Below are 20,982 nucleotides of genomic sequence, written 5' to 3'. Positions count from 1 at the left end.
CTGCATGACGGGGAACATGTATTTAAGATGCTATTGCAGCACTGGTGAAATGCCTGTGTTACCACTTCTGAAATTTTGGGTATCTCTGTGGTTCTCTTTTTGCATGAAGTCCAGCTACCTGAGTTTGGCAGGGGTGAGGATGTTCCCTAAAATAAAGATTGCCATATTGCTTTGGACATCTGATTGAGATCACTGAACATGTTTCAACCTCTCTTAGTTTTCCCATTTACACTTTCAAATAAATTAATCTGGAGCTATATACTGTTTTATAATTCTGAGCTTTAAATTTAGTATATTTTTCAGCCTCTCCTCTGATCACTTAAGATAGATTTTTACCGTATTGTTACTCCCCTGTCCCCTCCTCTTCAGTGGAGGAAATGTAACTGTTAATAGAAATTGAGATGTCTCAATGCAAATACGGGTTAAATGTAATTGTTACTACCCTCATGAGTTTTAAATATGAGGATTGTGGGTATCTAAATTGTCACAGAATTCTGGACTCCTTGAAACTAGAAATGAAAGAGACCTATTCGGAAATCCAGTCTATCCCCCAATGGCCAGAACAGAATTCTTCCCTGGAGTACATTTTCTAATGTTTATCTACACAGCTTTATATGTCCCCAGGTGGCTTCCACCAGCTCAACTGAAAACTATTAGACAGTGACAGAGATCTCACTGCCAGGAAGCTTTTCATTTTTCCATTTTTTACTTCATCCTGTTAATTCTAGTTCCCCCCTTGGAATTTCCCTAAATAATTCTCCATCTGAGATACTTGCACCCTTCAAATACACTTTCCTCCTCCACTTTGTTTTTTTTCTTGGCATTTTTTTAATACAAGCCTTTTATAATTGTTCCTGATAAGCCAATCCCTACAACTATTATAGTTCTTTGAACTCTCGCCAATTTGTCAGTATCTTTTCTGGCACTGACCAGAACTGAATGTAATGCTCCAGGGAGTTAATGTTGTGGCTACAAAAAGGAAACTTACTTTTTGAGAGTCTGGTTTTTTTAATAATAGTTGTGAAGTACTAGTACAAATACAAGAAGTTTACAGATAATTAGATCTTCTTCCCTTAAACCTTCACTAGGAATCATGCCAAAGGAATGGACTTCTAAAGACGGGCCCCAGTTCTGTGAAGTTCTGAGTGCCAGGATTGGGGTATATGATCCCTATGTCTAAAAGATTTGTTAGAGTACTACTACTTGACTTGTTTTACATCTGGTGGGTGGAAGCATGCATTTTTAAGAATCTCTAACTCAGGCTTGTTTATGCTGGCTACCTAGGAAACTTAAGTGTAGAGAAGAAATAAATACTCCCATTACTTAGACTTTTTAACCAGTTTAATTGTATATTATTTTTAAAAGACATGATCTGATTCAGCCATTATAAACTGTAATTTGTCAGTCACAAGAGTTCTGCAGAATTCGAATTTGCAGAATCACAGCTGGCAGAAGGCTCAGTGTTACCATAGCAGTTGCATAAAGAACATGGCTGACCTGGAAAAGTAAACTGTTGGTTGAGAGTTTCTGTCAAAGGAATAGATGAAGTTGCTGCCATCAACATTGAAAGCCAGGGGTTCCAAAAGGACATTAAAGTAGTAAACTGAGCATTCATGAACACAAAGTCCTGGTAAGTTGAAGGTAAACGGTGGAGTCCCATTGAGGATTCAAGCCCTGTTTCTGAAGTCAGAGGAAAATATGGACAAATTGAGCTGGTGGCATTAATATCCATAGATAGATTTCTTTGCTGGTTATAAATACCATTTTGAATGGAGTTCAGAGTTCCATTTTCCAAAGGCCATGGTGTAGAGACTGGGTAGGAATGGTTCATTTTGCCATTCCCTGCATTTATTGAATTATTTTGTAGATTTTTATGCATTGTTTCTTGTAGACAAGGTGTTTGCAAATCATTTGGCTGAACTGAATCTTGAAAGGAAATATATTTCTTTGGAGCAGCTGGCTTTCTTCTCTTCAAATTAGGACTGATGGGATTTGGCTGTTCATTACTTTTGATGCCAACTCTTCTCTTCATTCTCTGAATGAGAAAGGGGCACCCTCTTCTAAAATATGGATTGTGGTACAACTGGAACAAAATCCCAAACATTTTTTAAATTTAACATGTAACAATAAGGTTCAGAATGTTTTAACTTGTGAAAGAAACATAAGATACCTTGCCATAAATAATGTTGGTACCTATTGTCTACATGCTGTGAACTGTCATACTAAACCTCAGATTCTCTCTAGTAATAAAAAAGCTATCTAGTTCTGTGTCCCTTAGTCAGATAAAACTCCCATTTAAATTAATAGGAGTTTTGCTTAAGTATAAAATGTAGGATCTGGGTATGGTGTGACCACTTTGTAAGACATGAAAGATTTTTCCAAATTTCATAGCTGAAAGATTTTTTTTTTAATTTAAGTGAAATTATAGTAACTGGAGAAGGAAAAGATCTAAAATGCATCTAGTCTATCCGTCTGAGGCAATGGTGTGTTGTTCTCTACAATACTTTTTCTAGTGCTTTGCCTAATTTCGTTTTAAATGTCCCAAGCCAGAGGGTTTTCACCACTTCTCCATACTCTAACAGAGCTCACTATCAGGAAGTTCTTCCTGATAGTCAGCCTATTAATCCCATTACTCCTAATTATACACCATAAGTAATTTGACAGTTTTGGTATTTATACATTTATATTTCTTAAGTTATCTTTTCCCTATGCTAACACCCTCAGTTCAAAAACTATATTGTTTATGACTTTAAGGTTTCCTCACATGCCAGCCACATCAGCCTTTTTGGTAGAGGCTGACTTGAGACCTCTTTTCTAGATAGTACATAGATATGTTCATATAAATAGACAGTGTTTAAATAATTTATCTTTTGATTTTGCTGTATACAATTAATGTAGCTAGAATCCTCTAATATATATTACTTTGAGGACTTTTAAATCACTTCATATTTAGCATTGTAGGCGGAAGACATCTGGGGCCATATCTTCAGCACTACTCCAGCAGCACAAAGCAGCTGTACATTCTACTTAAAGGGACCTGAGGAGTCCCCTAACTAAGGCTTGGTCTATACTAGGACTTTTACATTGGTATAGCTACACCTCTCAGGGTGTGAAAAATCCACACGTTCAGAGAGACGTAGCTATAGCCACCAAACCCCTGGTGTAGACTAGTGGTCTCTAAACTTTTTTGATCGCGCACCCCTATCAGTAAAAAAAAAAAAGTCTTGAGCATGCACCCCCTGCCGTGCTGAAGCAAAAAAAAAAAAAAAAAGCCGCTCGGACTCCTGACGAAGCACAACAACAAAAAAAAGCTCCTCCTGCCATGCATCCCCAAGGATCCTCCTGCACACCCCTGGGGTCTGTGCACCCCACTTTGGAGACCAGACAGGAAAGCTCTCCCATCTCCTTACCTAACCTACTCTGCTCCTACAGGTTATATCAGTCGCCCTCATCTTAGCCTGGTGGAAAATGGTCTCTTCCCCCAGCTACCCTCACCGGTCCCTTTACAGACTTCTGCTTGGATCACCTGCTTCTTTTGTTCTGCCTTCCTAAACCCCCTTCCCGTAAGACAAGAGGAGGAAGTGTCTTCTTCGAGGAAGAGCAAACCTATTGTCCCAATAGACAATCGTTGAGTGCTGATCATTCACCATTGGCTCTGGCCTGGCAGAGACATGACACAACCCTGTTCACCCAGGGGGGGATCTACATCCATAGAGGCTTTCTATGACACAGTAATTTCATGATACAATTTAATAAAATCATCCAAAATTCATAAGTGGTACAGACAGAACACCCAACTCATCACAGCCCAGTTGTCCCTGTGCCCCAGTCATCCCAGGTTTTTGGAACAGCTCCTTGGAATTATGGGCAATTGGTGTAATATTCGGCATCCTTCATGCTGCTCTATGTTATGTCAAGTGACTCACCCATGTGACTGCCTGCTCAAGAATTGGGGCAGAACAAAGATAACTTAAAGCCATGTTTGTACCCCACCTTCTCCTGAGCTATGCCAAGGGCATAAAGGCTGAGACTCAAGGATGTGTCCCTTTTTGTAAAGCAAGGAAATTATTTAAAACATAGATTTCTATTACTTTACCAGTATTCTTGTTCTGGTTCTGTTTTTCTCTGCTTGAAAATGAGGCAAAGTGATATTTTTACGTATTTTACTGAATCCGTAGAGGTTGAGTTGTCGAATGAAGCTTTTCATGCTATCAGTATCAAAAATCCTTAAGATGCCTCTTCGATCTAAGATTTCTCTCTGAAAGCAGAGTTCATCTATAATGACACAATCTCCATGATCATTCCAACCAATAGACTTGAACTCATCACTTTCTACTATCTTCCATAGTTTTTTGGGAAAGGAGAGAGAAAGAAGTACATTTATCTCGCCTGATTCTACTTTACTTTGGTTACAGCTACGGCAATGCAGTTTTTTGGAGAAGCCGGCATCTTCTTGCACTTCATAAGCATGTTCTTCCAAAATGTCCTTTACAGGTAAATCTGGTATGTTCTGGTCCAGCATTAAAGAAACTGCTGATGAAAGCTTTTTATCTAATTTTTCAGGACTGAAGGGTTTTTTGTCAGTGGATATTAGCGCGACTGCCATATCAAACATAACTTTAAATTTGTCTTCTTTTTCTGAAGTGTTTGTAGCCATGAATCTAGATGGAGTAAGTTAAACCTGGAAATGTAATGTTGTACTCAGTCCAGGATAGGATAAATACTTGGTTACAGTGTAAGGTGAAGTTCTAGAATGTTGCAGTAGTGAAGCGACAGCATGGCTGTGACATATACGGTTTTTGTTACTCTAGCGATGTCATAAATTCTAGTTATGGTGGCAGGATAAATTATTTACGCAGGTATAAAATATACAGGGCCAAACTGGTTATTATTTATTTAGTACTGTACAAAAATTAAGAAGGCACCTATCCAGGGCTCTAGGAAATCCCATAAATTACACAAAGAATAAAATTAAACAGCCTGCCTTCCCCCACAGATCCCAACTCCATCATAGCCCCTGTCCGCTGCAGCAGTCTGAAAGATTGCCTTGTGGTGTTCCCTGAAGGACCATAAACCAGGCCTATTTTGAATCTGAGGGGGAGCTACTTCCAGAACTGACAGCACCTCTGGAGAACACTGTACTGCCAGCCTCTTCTTTGTTACACTGAGGAGGATCCTGCTTGGGTGTCTCCTCAAATGCAATCTCTGGCAGCTTGGGCTTGGCCACATTTAGAAGTGGTGTAAGTTACTATAAGTTAGACTTTCTTAGACAGAATCACGTCCACTTACTGATACAGAAGAGTTCACATCAGAGTCTAAATTGGAGTAATTTAAATGGCTGAGGAGCTGGAAGAAGAGAAAAGGAGAAATGGCCTACTGCCACCCTTCCTTTCTACAATTCTTTCTTCTGGCCCTTGGTATGTGAGTTACATCAGCTTAGACTTCCCAATTCTCAGTTAGACTCAGCAGGCCAAATTCAGAGGTAATATGCAAACCGTAAGTTACATGTTAAGTGGGTGTAATTCTAAAGGAGTCTTGAGTGGGTTTCAGTTGGGGGTAATGCATACTTTGGGTTAGATTTAGACTCTCAGGTTCACCAATATATTTGGGCCACTTTTTGTGGTTTGAAGAGTAATCTTCCCAGCTGGAAGACAATGGCTTCAGCTAGAGTTGTTTCACTTAATTTCATTTTTTTTTTAATTTGGGGAAGACTAGGGACATTAAGATATTTTAAAGTAAAAATGATACAGTAGAGACCCATTCAACAAGTGATCTAATTGAATTTACAAGCTCAAATGGTACATTATACATTTTTCTTTTTAGTTCTCTGTTTGACCGATTCTCCGTATGATCTTATGCCTGTTTCACACTGCCCCCAATGCTAGGGACAGCCTCTCCTTTCTCATGTGCTAAGTGATCTCCAGCTTGTTCTTCAAATCTCTTCTTACATTTTTAGCCTATCACTGGTTTCATTTCCAAAATGGTCTGCTCCTACCATTGCTCCTGATCTGTTATTGTTTATACTCCACCTGTCTCTTTTAGGACCCCAACCAGCCCCATTGACATTACGGGTGAAACTTATAGACTTTAATGAGAAAAGGATCCAGCCATTAGATTGTAAGAACCTTGGGACACTGACCTTGTCTACCTATGTGTAACTTGTGTGTGTTTGTAGTGTGCACAAAATATATAGCACTGAATCAAAACCTCCAGTTACAAACATACGTGAATTTTAGTGAGATTCAGATCTGGGTCTTAAATTTGCAACTTGCCTTATCTCTGCAACGGGCCTAGCCAAAATCTTCAATAAACACACCCTCGAATATTGAAAAGTTTGGATCCAAACCTGTCAGCTTTGGACCATCACTAACAGCTATGTTCTTGTTCACGTAAGATGTATTCTCTAAACAGATTAGCTAATATTCATTCTTAGCGTATACAGGAATTTTTCTAAAAGATAAATAAACTATTGCTGTCTCCGATTTTCAGTTATCTGACATAAATTGGCAGGTCAGTTTGAAATAACATTGAGAACTACTTAAATTCAGTTTATTTTGGCTCAAATTTTCTAAGTTTAAAATGGTGTTCACTGGTAACAGTAAAAATTAAATCTACTGGTAATTATTAGTTTATGCCAAAAAAATCCAAACATTTTTCATATCACTTCTGGTTCCTATGGGGTCAGTTTTGCACAATGCCTATTCAATTTCTTATTTGAGCACAGGTTAAGGGTAACTGAGTGTGTGACAATTACAAAAATGGTGCTGCTTCAAATTTATTTGCCAAATTATACAAGTGGCTTGTATTAATAATCATGGGTAAAAGATACCTCTTTTCTCCTGTGCCCTAACCAAGGTTATAAAATGCAGCAATGAATTAAGCATGCTAATACAATCAGCCCAAGAATTAAATAGGTTAACAGTAATATTATATAGCACTACCATGGTCTATGATCCTCTGCCCAAAGTTGATGATTTTAAGTATGGATTTATACTGCATAAGAAATGCCACCTTTGTTAAATGATCCATTTTTAAATTTCTCTAGAAATCATTAAAATCCAGGCCACATAGACATGTCAATAGTCCATTAGTGCTACTGACCTCTCATTCAATACTCACCTCTGATGATGTTTGCGCTTCTAGAAGGTAGTTCACCTGTGCCATGGAATGAGATCTATAGCACATCTCCATGTCTGGCAGCCAGTGGTCACAGCTCAGTTTTTTATAGCACTTTGAATCTAAGGCATGACTATCCTTTGTTGTTCAATGCATATATTGTTTTTCTTCCTATAGGACTTACAAAATCTTTCATTAAAAGAGCTGCACAGCATATTTAAGTATCTGTTTATTACAGCTTTTGAATATACCAAGCCATAATGCATTGAGCTCCTTTGAGAAACAATACACAATAAAAATAAGTGTTTTACAAACATCATTCATTAAGCCTCCCACCACCACTGTGAGGTAGATATTATTATTCCCATTAAGGTAGAGCAAGGCTTAGTGACTTTTCAAGGTTACACAGCAAGCCAGTGGCAGAATTAGAAATAGAACCCAGGAACTGTGATTCTCAGTGTTTTACTCTAAACAATAGACCACACAGCCTTTAATCATCTCTTTATGTAACAAATCATAAACCAGTCTACATGGTGAGCCAGGTTTGGGGAAATATTATCCAAGCTAATTAGACCAAGACAATAGAGTGGTCACCATTAAAAGGTCACTACTCGTCAGCAGTATCCACACATGCTTAAAGATACCAAAACTTTCTTCTGTACTTAGGATAGGAAATACCTATCCTGTAGGTTTGTTGGAAATGATGAAGAAATGCATGGCTGAAGAAACTCTGACATTACTATTGAACCACAAAAAATCAAAAGATGTTGCTGATTGTATAAAAACCTTGCAATTCAAAGGATTTAAAGGGGGCACTCCTTGGCGTCATTAGAAGGTAACTCATTGCCCCAGTAAATTTCAAAGAAAGGTAGCTGAGGGTCCTCTTCTTAGGTGGTGGTTTTCTTTGACTGCTCTGAAATAGTAACAGCCCCATCTTCAGAATATTGTGTTTAAAAGGTAAATCATAAAACAATAGGAACAAAAGAGAAGCAAAAAACAAGAAGAAACCACAGAAAATTAACTTTCTGGACATTTAATTTTAATAAAATGGAAATTTGTGTTAAAATTATTTAGTGCATGTGTCACTAACATTTGTTTTTCCCTTGCAGCCAAAGTTCTTACTGCAAATTTGGTTTTGAGGCTCTCCAGCTTCCAAGACAACAAAAGCATTGGCAGTAAACATAATGTGGGGATGCCCTATGTTGATGAGGGGCATCCCCGGGCATAGAAATGGCAGAAAGAGATGGCATCATAGGCATGGAAAACCATGGATGAGAGAACGGCAATCTGGCAATCTGGTAGGCATCCATAGTTGCTAAATCTAGGTGAGCACATTGACAAATAGGAACCCTGGTTATGGGATCTAATCTTGACATGGGATTTGGAGTCAAGGGATGATGATAACTTAATGCAGCAATTCTTGAATCCATACCATAGCTGATACCTGGAGTAAAACTGGCATGTTTGTATGGATGAAAATGATACATCTTGTTCTTGATTTCACAATTAACTGTATTTTGTTCATGTGAACTTTGTCCTGTCAAGGCTATTGGATGATATTTTAATTCACGGCTGTTAGACCCCCTTATCTGAGAAGGTCCAAGAAAGAGGAGGGAATGTTTGTTTGAATGGTCACAATATTTGTTCTTCATGGCTGCAAAATTTGTTATTTTCTGTTCTTGTGAACTTTTCCCTGTCAAGATGGCTGAGTGAGTTTTTAATTCGCTGATGCTTGCTCTCAGTTCTTGAGGAGGTAGGAGCTTTTGTGCACAGTATTGTAGAGAACGGGATGGCAAATCAGTTTGCTGGCCACCACCGAAGCATGCTGAGGCACATTCCTGAGCATCTGGCATACCCACAGCTTTTATGTCAGTGCTGTTACCCTCATGCTCCAGGGTAAAACTTCTAGTTTTAGTGTTTCTTTTCATTATTATTAACAACTGAATAAAGACTCTTGATGCTTGATAATACAACTGTAACAAAAGAAACAGATTATTTTAAAGTATATCAATTCCAAAATAGCTGTGTATGCATGTGCAGCATTGCTTCTGGAAAGTACTCTCCCTTTTCAAGTTGCATTCTCAGCATTATTTTTATAGGCCAAAATCTGTCATAAAATCTCTCCTGTGCACCTTGGGTTTGTTTTCATTTATGTAAATGAGACACTTGAATTAGTTTCTGCTGCTTATCTTCAATCTGAATTATTTCTCCCATTGTCCTAAAAAAGAACTTGAAAAATCCATTCTCACCCCAGCCTTGGGGAAGCCTGTCCTGGCAAATGAGACTTACATTATCAATGTATGCATTTTTAGCTTTCTAATTTGTATCTACCCTTATTGTTGCAAGAATAGTCTTTCAGTGGTCAACACAGCATGAACTGATGCAGTGTCATCTTCCTAACTCTGCTGCCAGACATCTTGATTGCCTCTACTGCTACTTCTAGCCTTGTCAAGTAGAAGAGAAAAATTAATATGTCTGATCAGTTTCACTGCTGCTGTTCCCACAGTAGAACTGTGGGGACGCAGGTCAGTTTCTTGCTGCTGCTTGGGAAAGTGCAGCGTAGCAGCAGAGGCAGGTACTAAACTTATTCAAGGAGGAAGAGGACCCCCACCATGGAACCTGGGGAAGAGTGGAGTAGCAGAGACCACCTCTTGCCTTCATGCGCCCTCCTAGTAGTTAGGAAGTAGACTGGAGGTACAGTCGAGTAGGAGAAATCCTAGCAGGAACCAGGATGGACTGTATGCATGAATTAGAGGCACAGACATTCCCCTTCTCTGACCCTACCAGAAGCTTGGAAGCTTTGGAGGAAGGAGTAGATTTGAAAACACCCTCCCCTCTTGCAGAAATCTGCAAGTTCTGAGGAAGGGAGTATAACAACAGAGAATGATCTTCTCCATTACCGTGGCCAAGAATTTTGGGAGGTGGAACGAAGTAGGAAAAAAAACTGTCTGGGGATTTGTCCTGCTTTGAGCAGGGGGTTGGACTAGATGATCTCCTGAGGTCCCTTCCAACCCTGATATTCTATGATTCTATCTCAGACTCAGGAGATCCTACCTCACCTTTACAGCAGTCAGGAGGCACCAATGCAGGAGAAGAAACAGAAAGCCCCTTCTCCCTTCCAGCAGTTTGTGGGGACTGAATTTTCAAGTTTATCAGACAGCTGCAGAGCTTGATATAAAAGACTGTAAGGTGCTGAATGCTGTCAACGCCCATTTAAATCCATGGGAGATGTATAGCACCCAGGACCTTCCAGGCTTGGGCTCAGAAATAACAGACACTTAAAAATACACTATGATTTCTTTTCCTACTAGGAAATCAGATCAAAGACATCATATAATGCAGAGGTATCCTCTTTACCTTCCAGAAATTTAGCCAAATGCTGCACACTTTGGTCCTTACAAGTAATTCAGATTCAATTGGTTAGTAAAACTTTGTACATAAAATATTTATTTCAGAGAGAATTTTCTGACCCACTAAAACAAAAATACTCAGCAGGACCAACATTTATTCCAGCACCACTCCATCAAGCTACCATCCATCATTTGAATTTTCCAGAGACTTTTAAAAAGTGAAATGGGAGAAAATAAGGTTACTTTAACAGCTATTTTACACTGAATTTACAATCCAAACGCCAAATACTGAGGACTTACAATAGTAGACACTGATATTTTTAATTTAAATTGTTCAAATATTTTTCTTAGTAGAAATGATTTTCTCACCTGCTTTTGAGTAATAGACTATATATTGGTCTTTCATAGATCATTTCAGAAAGTTAAACACCCATGACAGTATACAACAATTTGTATAAGCATTCATGAACATCACAATAGTGAATGTGTAACATTGGCATTACATCATAATAGGATCCCTTTCAGAAAATATAGCATCATAATGAGAAAATGAGCACAATTGCTGATATCAAGGGTAAACATAACATCTATTTTAATATGAAAAATTCTGCTAAATGGCTGAGATAATGGGTTATTGAAGATTTCCTCTCCATGTAGCTGGCTCAAATCCCCAGATAGCTGATAATGACTCAAAACGTTTTCCTTTTAATAGACATTCAATGAGTTTGACTCTTAGTCCAGCTGCCAGGTTGTCACATCACAAAAACCAGCACTCTTATTGGCTTCTTTTATCAAAGAGATCAAGGTTTGGCTCAAGTATGGAGTCTGAACTGCCCTCTTTCATAGACAATCTGCCCAGACAAAGGTTGCAGTATATTGCTAGGGGAGTGTGGGGAAGCTTATACCGGTTCTGTGTGGGCTATAATGTTCTGTGTTTAAAGGGAACAGTTTCTAAGACTTCCTTCTGGTCTCCTTCAGTAAGACCTCAAGAAAAATGTTTGAAAAGCATTTTTTTAAAATAATTTTCCAGTTGAAATACTGTTTAACTGGCAACAAGAGGGTCCATGAACCATTTTTACCTAAACGCTACCTGTTTAATATTGGAAACCTTATAATAGTTGTCTGCTTTCCATGCAGAACACCGAATCAGGTGTGCCAGAGGCAAAAACTAATCCTCACAAAGAGGATCCAGCTGGCAGATAGAGAAGGGGTGACATTTTTAGAAGTGTCAAAGCCCATTTTAACCTTCAGATCTGAGATATGGTCAGGTGGCATTATGTCCACACAAAGAGCGTAGATACAAAGACAATAAAATGAATATGCTAGTCTGCAGAAAGTGATGGTTCTTAAAGGAGATGTTCTTGAGGGTAAGCACTGCCAAATTACGCTCACATATAGTACTTCATTGGAAGGTACCACATCTTGATACTTGTGACCAATATAGCATCAACTGATGCCTACATTCCCCAGCCATCCTCATTATACTAGAAATTCCCCCAGTGGACAGGGAAAGCCACCTATAACTTCTTATACATGGACAATATAAATATCTCTTAATTTTGTGTTCTTTGAAGGTGTAGCAGGTGCATCTACACTAGCACACTACACATCTGTTTTTCACCAAGGCTACCAACACAGAAGACTAGGCATAGACATTTTTACTGCCATATCATCTAGCCTTATCCAGCTAGTAAAAACACCAATTCAGCTGCACCTTCTGAGGTATAATCCTCAGGGAAGAACAACTTTTTAGGATGAACCTCATCATACTTGAGAATGCATTTTATGTTTGGGGGAAAAAAAACAGGAAGAGAGACTTTGAAAAAGATTTACTTAGCTATGTGCTGTACAAAAGTCCCAGTCAATGATGACATTCTTTTAAAGACTATGTGGACTGCATATGTGCAATGCTTATAGCACCTCCTGAAGAGGAGTATTACAGTAGTAATTCCAGAGGCACCGGTCTGTGACTGGAAGCTGCTTGATTTAGGATTTAATGAACCACTGTTTATTCTTTGATTTTTAAATTCTCTATAAAATTGCAATACATTTCACACTTCTGAATTTCTTGGTAGTTTGTCATTTTATTTAATATAAGATGTAAATATTGGGAGCTGACTACAGCAGACTTCCATGAAGCTAAACATGCAGAACGGTGCACAGTTGGGTACTGATACACTATTAATGGCATAACATTTTATCCAGTTTGTATCTGCTCTTCAAAACACTGAAGATTTCATTCACAGAATATTTATTAAATTTTACAACTAATAGGCATTGCTCTTTATTGCACATCCAGGGATGCAATCCTGCACATCTACTGTAGGCAGTGCTCCTACAGAAACAAGTATGTTTTGTCTCAGAAAGGACTTCACACTTTAGTCCAGATTAATTGGATTTGATGTAGGTTTTAATACAGGCTGATGAGAAGTGCTTAAATACCACAGGGATGGATGCTATAGAAAACCCTCAAGTCTATATAAAAAGAATCATTTTAATTCAATGTAGCCTGTTAATCATGCAGACGGATCATTGTTAAGCAATTCAATGCATGTCCAACCTGAACCCTACTTTCTTACATGGTAGTGAAAAGAACTACTAACCCTAAATTCAAATAATTATTCCACTCTACTTTTTAAAATATATCATTTAATAAATATTCCTTAAATATTTTAACTGTCTTGTATTTTGTTTCCTCTCACCTCAGTTGTGGCCCAATCCTCCACCACTGAATTCAATGGAAGCTTTACTACTGACTTCGCTGGGCAAAGGATCTGCCCCTTGGTCACAATGTATGCAGGATGCTAATAATTACCACCCAGTAACCCATAGCCACACCAAGAACCAAGAAATTCACATTTTATAGAACCTGAAATATTTAATTTCAAAGTAACCCTGAATTGCAGCATCTTTTCAAAATTATCCGAGTGAAAGGGATCCAAGATGGTAAAGTAATTCCTAAATCTTGCCACCTCCCCCCTTTCTTTCTCTCCTTTTTAATAAACCCTAAACTGCATCTTGCTGAAAATGAATTAAACCAATCTCTTTTAGTTTTGGTCTGTTGATTTTATAGATCTCTTATCCTAGGCCTGATTTAGGAGATCTTTCAATGAACATACCAGACACTGTAGTAATATGTGCTGATCATTAATTTATAATCTTATTTCTTATGACAGTTAACATGAATCACTCTGTAAACTGTGGGTCATCCACCTCAGCATGTTGCAAACCTGCTGTCCCAAAAGGTGAAGATCACTGTACCATGTGAGTAAGAAGGGTAGCATAAGATATTTTGTTTAAACACTTAGGTCAAACCCTTCTCTGCAAACCAAGCCTTAGAAAATGGCCTCGGAACAAGTGTATTCCTCAGGCATAGAGCTGCATGCTGCACATATCGCCTCAAGAACAAAAAGAGGCTCTGTCCTCCTGCATTACCTCCCCCTCGCTTAGCTCCACCACATCCCTTCAGCCTTCTTTGCGGAGACAAAGAAGGGTAGTGCTGGTGGTGGGGAGAAGTAGTTATCTTTGGAAGGAACATGACCAGCCTAAATGTAATTCAAACATTACACTGCTCTTATTCTCTCTCCCTAAATTTGTTTCCTACAAATCATTAAAGCTGACCATTTACTTCTACTGAACTAATACTTCCTTGCTGAAAATAAAATAAAAAGTCTGGGATTATTTTATATAAATAGGACAGGAAAACTGGAAAAAGACATTTATTCTTCAGACAGTTTCATTGCAGATTTGTCAGTGACTTTCTCCCTGGAATACGAAATGTTAAAGTCTTTTGCTTTATCGATGGTATCCTGAATATTCAGTAGGCTTTGGTCCAACGCCTTTGGCAGCAGATGCATTGTTTGAAGTGCAGTTGCAATTAGGGCAGTGATGGTAAGATGGAGTTCGGTGATGAGATGATCTTGACATTGAAATGGCAGAGGCTGCTGCAATCATAGGCATTGAGAACCATGGGTTACAAAATGGCAGCAAACTAGCCCAATGAGCCTGCATAGCTGATAAGTCTGGATACATGTTTGGGAAGGCAGGAAGCCCCATCACAGGTCCAAAGGGACTATTTGATACAGGAGGTATGACATGATACAAAGAAGTCGCAGATGTAGTTGTAGTGGAATCTATATCATGGGTGCTGACTTGAGTATGGCTGTTATTTTGGGATAAGTGGAATGGAGCCAGCTGATTCAACTTCTCACCGTCTTCTGCTGTCACATGTTCTGATGGCCTCAGTGAAGCTGCTGGTGATGAAGCGTATCCATTTCTGATTCGGGCAGTTGCTCTGGCAAGTCCTTTATTTACTGTAGGCTTTCTTAGTGCACATGTTTGCATGTTTTCCTTTGGAGCAGTTGCAACAAGGTCATTTTCCTCCATGGAAGCAGTTCCGAAAGCAGACTGAACATCTGAGCTTCTTCCCTCACTCTTTAGGCAGTTTTCACTAAATTCCTCATCTAATGAGAAAGCAACCGGTGGTGTATTTTTTATGCCAACTCTTCTCTTACACCTTACAAGGAGGTGGGGAGAGCCTCTCTTAAAATTCGGGTTATGGTAGAACTGTAACTAAATAAAGCAAGTGAAAAGATTTAATCAGCTCTGTGAGGATAAAAAAAAGCAAGAATCAAGTGTACATTCTGGCTAAGATTTTGCCTACATAAAACAGTCAAACATTAACATTGAAGGGACACTGGCAGGCACTTTAGGTCCCAATTTTAGTCTGTGAAGATTTGATGAAACAAACAGAAGCATTCTCATAACATTTAAAATCAGTGATCCATCCTTGAATTTAAAAACATTCTCCTGCAGCATTGTGTTTAGCCCTTAAACCAGGAAATGGATATGAATAACTTAGCTTCATGTTAGAAGCCAAATAAAGTGCAAAATGCAAACATGGCAGAAATGGTGAAATGTAAATTTGACATTTAAAGGTATTGTTAAGAATACAGGCAAGGACATTTTAAAGTAATATTTTTAATGGATTATGTCCCTTTAACGGTCTACTCTCAAAACAGAGTTTAAACAGTAAGGATGGATATTACCTAATGGTAGAAGGTTTTTAAAAGCACTTACGTGATTTAGGAGTACAAGTCCCATTGACTTTTAGTAATTTAAATGAGGGCCATAAATTTTCAGTCAGTAGCACATGGGCCATATCCCATTTCTAGCATTCAGCAAATGTCAGGAGGGAAAGAAGGCGGGTCCGATCTAGCACCAGGAGGAAGCCAGTAACCAGAGAAGAGGTAGGAGGGGGTGAGAGGATCTCTCTGTGTTTCACTGGCTCAGGCGAGTAGGAAAAAGCCACACTGAAATGGTCACTTCAGGGCAAAAACCAGTAACCATATATTATATATATATTTTACACTCTTATTGTTCATGAGAATACTTTGAGAAATTATGGCTGTCAGAATATCCTTCACAACCCTCATTCCTAGAGTCTCTTTATAACAAGCATAAAACAAAACTTATCTGTACATGCAAAAAACTGATTTAGCATATTTTAAAAGTAATAGCATCTTTAGTTTGAGAAATTATATTGACATTTTACCTTGCTAAAAGCAGATGCTGCTTTTTCTTCTGCTAGAAATTCAGCTAGCGAGGCAGACCTTTGAAAATCTTGTCGCATTTTGCTAAAGCCATAGAGATTAAGCTGACGAATGAAACTTTTCATGCAATCAGTTTCAAAAATTCGCAGAGGTCCTCTCCTTTCCAGCACCTCCTTTTTAAAGAGCTCTTCATCAATCACTACACAATTTCCATCATCATCCCACCAAAGTGACTTAAATTGATCACTTTCAACAATTTTCCATAGTTTCTTTGGAAAGGTGAGGGATAAAAAATCATTGTCTTCAGTGGAACTATCATCACAGAGAAGACGTGGTCTTTTTATCCAGGGTCCATCACTCAAAACTTGAAAAGCATTTTCTTCTATTATAGACATCAAGGCAGAGTCACCAGTTGCTGTTTTATCACATAGTGGAATAGCAGAAGAAATTGAGACAGCAGAATCAACCATTTCATCCTGAGCTGAAACATGTGGAGTTTCTGCTATAGAAAGGTCCATCTCCAATCCTCCTTTCTCGCTTTGACCTTTTTCAGCTATAGTTATTTATGCTATTAGTTGAGCTTCATGCTCCTAGACAGAGATTTATTAAAATGATGCTAGCTTACAGTGAACTTCAATAAAGAGTTCTAGAACATCATAATGATACCTGTGGTGTGCGGCTGTGACATAATAAAACAATTGGTTTCCTAGCAAACTGAGGTAATAATGGCCAGGCAAGTTATAGCATTTATATTTCATTTACAAGAGATTAGATCTAATCTATAAAGGGTTTGTCTCTTGATGTAAATAAAGCATGTACTGACTGGACACAGAGCCACTGTCCCATCCCCCTAGAGGCAAAGTCATTCCACAACAGGGATGAGGGAAGCTTGTACTGTTGCTATGGTTGAAAATAAAGGGAGAAATTTGTTTGACGAGTCTTTCCATTGGGCCTCTTTCACTAGTGCAAGAATTGCCACAATGTGTGTTCTTGCTGTCAGACCCTGCCTGCAAGAAAAACAAACATGAATACAAGTATTTAAATTACATAAACTGTATATAAAAATTTCAAAATGAGGATTTACAATTCCATTTAGCTGCAGCAAAGGAGACTACCTCCAGTGGTCTCTGGCAGAAGCCTTTTTCTGCTCCAAAGACTGGAGAAGGAGGTATGGATAAAAGGCAGAGGGACAGAATCTGAAATTGGCAGAGGTGGGTCATCATTGCCCACCTTTCAAGTGATAACAACAATTGTATATCAAAAGAACTTTCCTGCAAGCACTTGTCACAGGGATAGCAGAGAGAGAAAAAAAGGGAATAATTGAGGTTGTCTGCAAGAAGCTGACTTCCCACTGGTTCTCCCTTCTGGTGACACTGGGGGAATTCAACCTATGCCTCTTCACTGCTGCTCTGTTCCAGTAGGGTAACCTATTGGACAAATGGAAGCCCCTTTCCTCACCGAGTCTCTCAAGTAGGAAGTGTGAGAGCAGAGCATTGTCTCTTAAGTCTAAAGGACAATGATGGTGGGGTATTCATGGGTTAGAAGGCTGCCTCTAAACCCCATTTCTGCTGCAGTAGAGAAAGAAAGTGGACACTATTATCGTCCGCCATTAAATACCCCTTACAGGAAAAAAATAAATAAAAAGGAAGAATAAAGGAACAGGCCACTCTACGTCCCATAGAGGCACATTGGGAGCGTTTGCTTCACTAGTACTAGCATTACAGTCAACAGAACGAACATATTTCCTACTTCTGGCACAATCATGGCTAGTAGCTATGGTGAAGAGATGGAATTTCCACATTCCTTTAATTCCTGCACCAGTAATTTTTTTCAGAAACACAATACTGCTGGATATCAGAGTGTATACTTACCACTGAGCTGTAAGAGCAAACAGAAGCATCTCCTAACCAAGGAGAACAAGCTACAGTAACATGAATTTCAGATTAATCTCACTGTCCCACAAGTATCCTCAGTAAAGATTAAAAAAGCCTGTCATCCAAAAAACTCATGACAATGTCAAAATAAACAGAAGCCTTTATAGAGAATTTACTATTTTAAAAATGGCACAACTCATTTTGAAGGGTTTAATAATTTAGACTGACTGGTGTTTTACACATAAGATTGGGTAACGATGCAACAGTACAGTTTTGATATTTATGACAGCTAACCAATAGCTGCAAAACTGATAATCCACAAAGTCTCTGAGCATTGAAAACAAGGTACAGATTTTGCACATAATATAGGAGAAAATAGTTTATTGAACAGCTGAAGTAAGGGGCTAATGATGAATAAGTGTGTTGCTTAACAGTAAAATTTGACTACAGAACTGGAAAAAGCAACAAAGTTAACATTTACCCCCAAGTCAGTGCAAAGATTGTGATTATTTACACAATAATTTACATTAAGTCAAATCATGTAAGCTGTTATACATTCTATACAATACAAAAGCCTTCAAGTCTTGCCTGAGGAAAGAAATGCTCCTGTGCCTCTGTAGTTACAGATAGTGTTCATGTCTGAATAGGAAAGACATGCCAATACATACTACTACATGCCTAAAGTAGCAAGAGAGGCCAAGTGTATAGTTAAGACATGAAAGACATCCTCTGTAATAGTCTATGCATTTCATACAGGCTTTTTAAAAAAATACCTTTACATAATATTTATACTGTACAGAACTAGAATTTGAACAGAATATATTACATTGCTAAAATGTTTGTATAAATACTATACAGCCAGGCACATAACCAATCCACTAGGAAGGTTCACATATTAGACAACCACCTATCTTCATGGACAAAAGAACACCATAACACTAGGAACGCAATACTTAGAATGCTTAAATGAGATGTAGGAAAATATGAATTTCAGTTACTAGAGGTCATGTTACAGAATATTAGAAATTTTCAATGCCCAGTTCACTATAATTGATGTCCCTATCTGCGTATTGGAGTAATTTCTCTGGTAATGACTTTATAGATACATTTTTTTAAAAGATTGTTTCCACCTGTGAACCTTATAGCTAGTGTTCCCACTTTGATTTGCTACCATGAGATTTTAAGCAAATATGGAAAGCTCTGAAAGAAATCATATTTTAAAATCTCCAACATCTACATTACAAGCCACTAATTGACAAATACCTATCCTTAAAGAAATTAGAACAAGGCATGAGATGAAATACATTTGGCTGTTGATTCACAGTTCCAGTTTTGTTGTCAGTTGTCCACATTCTAAATGAATCTTAATCTGGCATGTCAATGCTTAACTTGGGAGGTGGAATAACATACTTTCCAGGACTCTGTGTAATGACCACTCCAGTCTTTTTTCGGAACATTGGTGCAATTTTGGGGGGTTCTGGAACAGGTGTTTCTTCCAGTTCTTCATTATCTTCATGATGGAGATCATAGGAAATATTTCCATATTCTCTCAAGAATGGGAAAAGTTCAAGTAGGAATTGACAGAAGTCTTTGCGAATTCCAAACCACCCTGGACAAATAAATATTTATTAATAGTTTCAGTTTTACTCCAGAAGAAAATTTAACTTTAAAACTAAGTACTCTCTCATTTCATTTGATTTAATTATTCAGACCACAATCTTTTATATAAAGATATTGATAAGTATTGTTTACAGAAAGTTACTTACAATGTGTAATATACATAGTATACATAGTATACTCTAATAGCAATACAAATTCAGGTTATGTCAGCCTGCAGCTATGCCAGCATATATTGAGATGCCATCAGATTTCACAAGCTAAGCAGCGTCAGATCAGCATGTGGATGGGAAGAACATAATGGGATGACTCAGTAGATGGTGCCCTTCCATTAATTAATACCGCAGCCTGGTGTACAAGGGTACTATGCCTGCTAAAGCCAAATCTTTCACATGAAACAAAGCCAACGTCCTAACTACTTGCCATTAAAGATCCCATGATGTTCTTCTCAAGAGATGTTAAGCTTGGTGACCAGTTGCCATATTTCACCTTGGTAACTGCATTTCAGTTGTGGAATTAAGTACATTTGTTTGTTACGCACTTTGGAGTCCATTTGGGATGAATGGGGTTATATCTCCTAACCTGTATTCATAAAATAAGATATACCGCCCAATGCTGTACATCTAGCATTGGGCTGTATGTAGCCTTCTTGTAGACTGAGCCAATTCTGTCCTCAGCTACACCGCAACTGCACTGTGGTCACAGATACAAGTGAAGACTGACTTGGGCCCTTCAGTGCTCCACACTGTCCTTACCAAGTCTGGGATGGCAAATTTAGGATTAAGGGTCAAAAAAAGGAATGAAATGAGATTGGTTAAAAGTTATATAACTAGCAGAAATACAAAGTTAGAAGTCTGATGCTATTCAAAGTAATCATATATCAGACAGAAGTCTAATTACATTAACTAGGTCTGGGAGAGCAACCTATGCTGGAGATGCTTGGATGAAACAAGCACTACATGCATTGAGAACGTACTAGCTGAAAAGAAATTAATCAATATTTTCATGATCAAGTCCTCACAAGGCACTCTTAATGCATATTAATAGAGAATGTGAAGCTAAGATATTCCTTATTATAGGGCTAAATGGGGTTAATTATTAGTGGTGGTACAAAAATATTATTTAACCACTGACAGTTTCTCAGAATCAATACAAGAATGGCTCAAACACCAGCTGAATATGAAAAAGCTACCTATGATTTAAGAATAGGTTAAAAAAAAGTCTTAGTGTACACTGTGATTAAAGAGACCAAAAACAAGAGAAGCTAGTTTACAGTAATAAATATTAGTACTAATTCTTTCAACTGAAAAGATCCCAAAGGGTTTTTATAGCCTATATACTCACTGCACCATTAAACAAAGCTATCCTTGTAGTGGAAGTCACAACCAACTGGTACACAGCACAGCAGTGTGTGATTAAAGGAGAAACTAAACATTGGCTAAGGACGCCAGGACAAGCCCATCCTCTTACAAT

At 38.2% G+C, this 20,982-nt stretch overlaps 3 protein-coding genes and 1 long non-coding RNA gene across 5 annotated transcripts in view; 1 reads left to right on the top strand and 3 right to left on the bottom strand.

The window, feature by feature from the left end:
• Positions 1-1,350: 1,350 nt before the first annotated feature.
• Positions 1,351-4,740, bottom strand: LOC123377242 (heat shock transcription factor, Y-linked-like). Its single transcript, XM_045029892.1, has 2 exons — positions 4,097-4,740; positions 1,351-2,083 (listed from the first exon to the last, which is right to left on the bottom strand). Exons 1-2 carry the CDS (start codon positions 4,655-4,657, stop codon positions 1,406-1,408), a joined length of 1,239 nt encoding a protein of 412 aa, XP_044885827.1. The 5' UTR covers positions 4,658-4,740; the 3' UTR covers positions 1,351-1,405.
• Positions 4,302-20,982, top strand: part of LOC123377247 — an 18,192-nt gene continuing 1,511 nt past the window's right edge. The window contains exons 1-3 of one of the 2 annotated variants that reach the window (XR_006582143.1): positions 4,302-4,494; positions 8,226-8,414; positions 13,643-13,730. This is a non-coding gene — a long non-coding RNA (uncharacterized LOC123377247). Of the gene's footprint in view, positions 4,495-8,225; positions 8,442-13,642; positions 13,731-20,982 lie in introns of both variants that reach the window. The other variant, XR_006582144.1, reaches the window with a different exon arrangement.
• Positions 14,189-16,579, bottom strand: LOC123377244 (heat shock transcription factor, Y-linked-like). Its single transcript, XM_045029894.1, has 2 exons — positions 16,021-16,579; positions 14,189-15,038 (listed from the first exon to the last, which is right to left on the bottom strand). The coding sequence occupies exons 1-2, from the start codon at positions 16,534-16,536 to the stop codon at positions 14,262-14,264; spliced, it is 1,293 nt and encodes a 430-aa protein (XP_044885829.1). The 5' UTR covers positions 16,537-16,579; the 3' UTR covers positions 14,189-14,261.
• Positions 18,066-20,982, bottom strand: part of TMEM185A (transmembrane protein 185A) — a 20,166-nt gene continuing 17,249 nt past the window's right edge. The window contains exon 7 of the mRNA XM_045029893.1: positions 18,066-19,501. Within this exon, the coding sequence (XP_044885828.1) occupies positions 19,257-19,501 (245 nt within the window). The 3' untranslated portion in view covers positions 18,066-19,256. The remainder of the gene's footprint in view (positions 19,502-20,982) is intronic.

The sequence above is a fragment of the Mauremys mutica genome, chromosome 9 (assembly GCF_020497125.1).
Source record: "Mauremys mutica isolate MM-2020 ecotype Southern chromosome 9, ASM2049712v1, whole genome shotgun sequence".
Taxonomy (NCBI): domain Eukaryota; kingdom Metazoa; phylum Chordata; order Testudines; family Geoemydidae; genus Mauremys; species Mauremys mutica.
The sequence above is the reverse complement of the archived record's forward strand: the minus strand, read 5'-3'. Positions and strand labels throughout refer to the sequence as shown.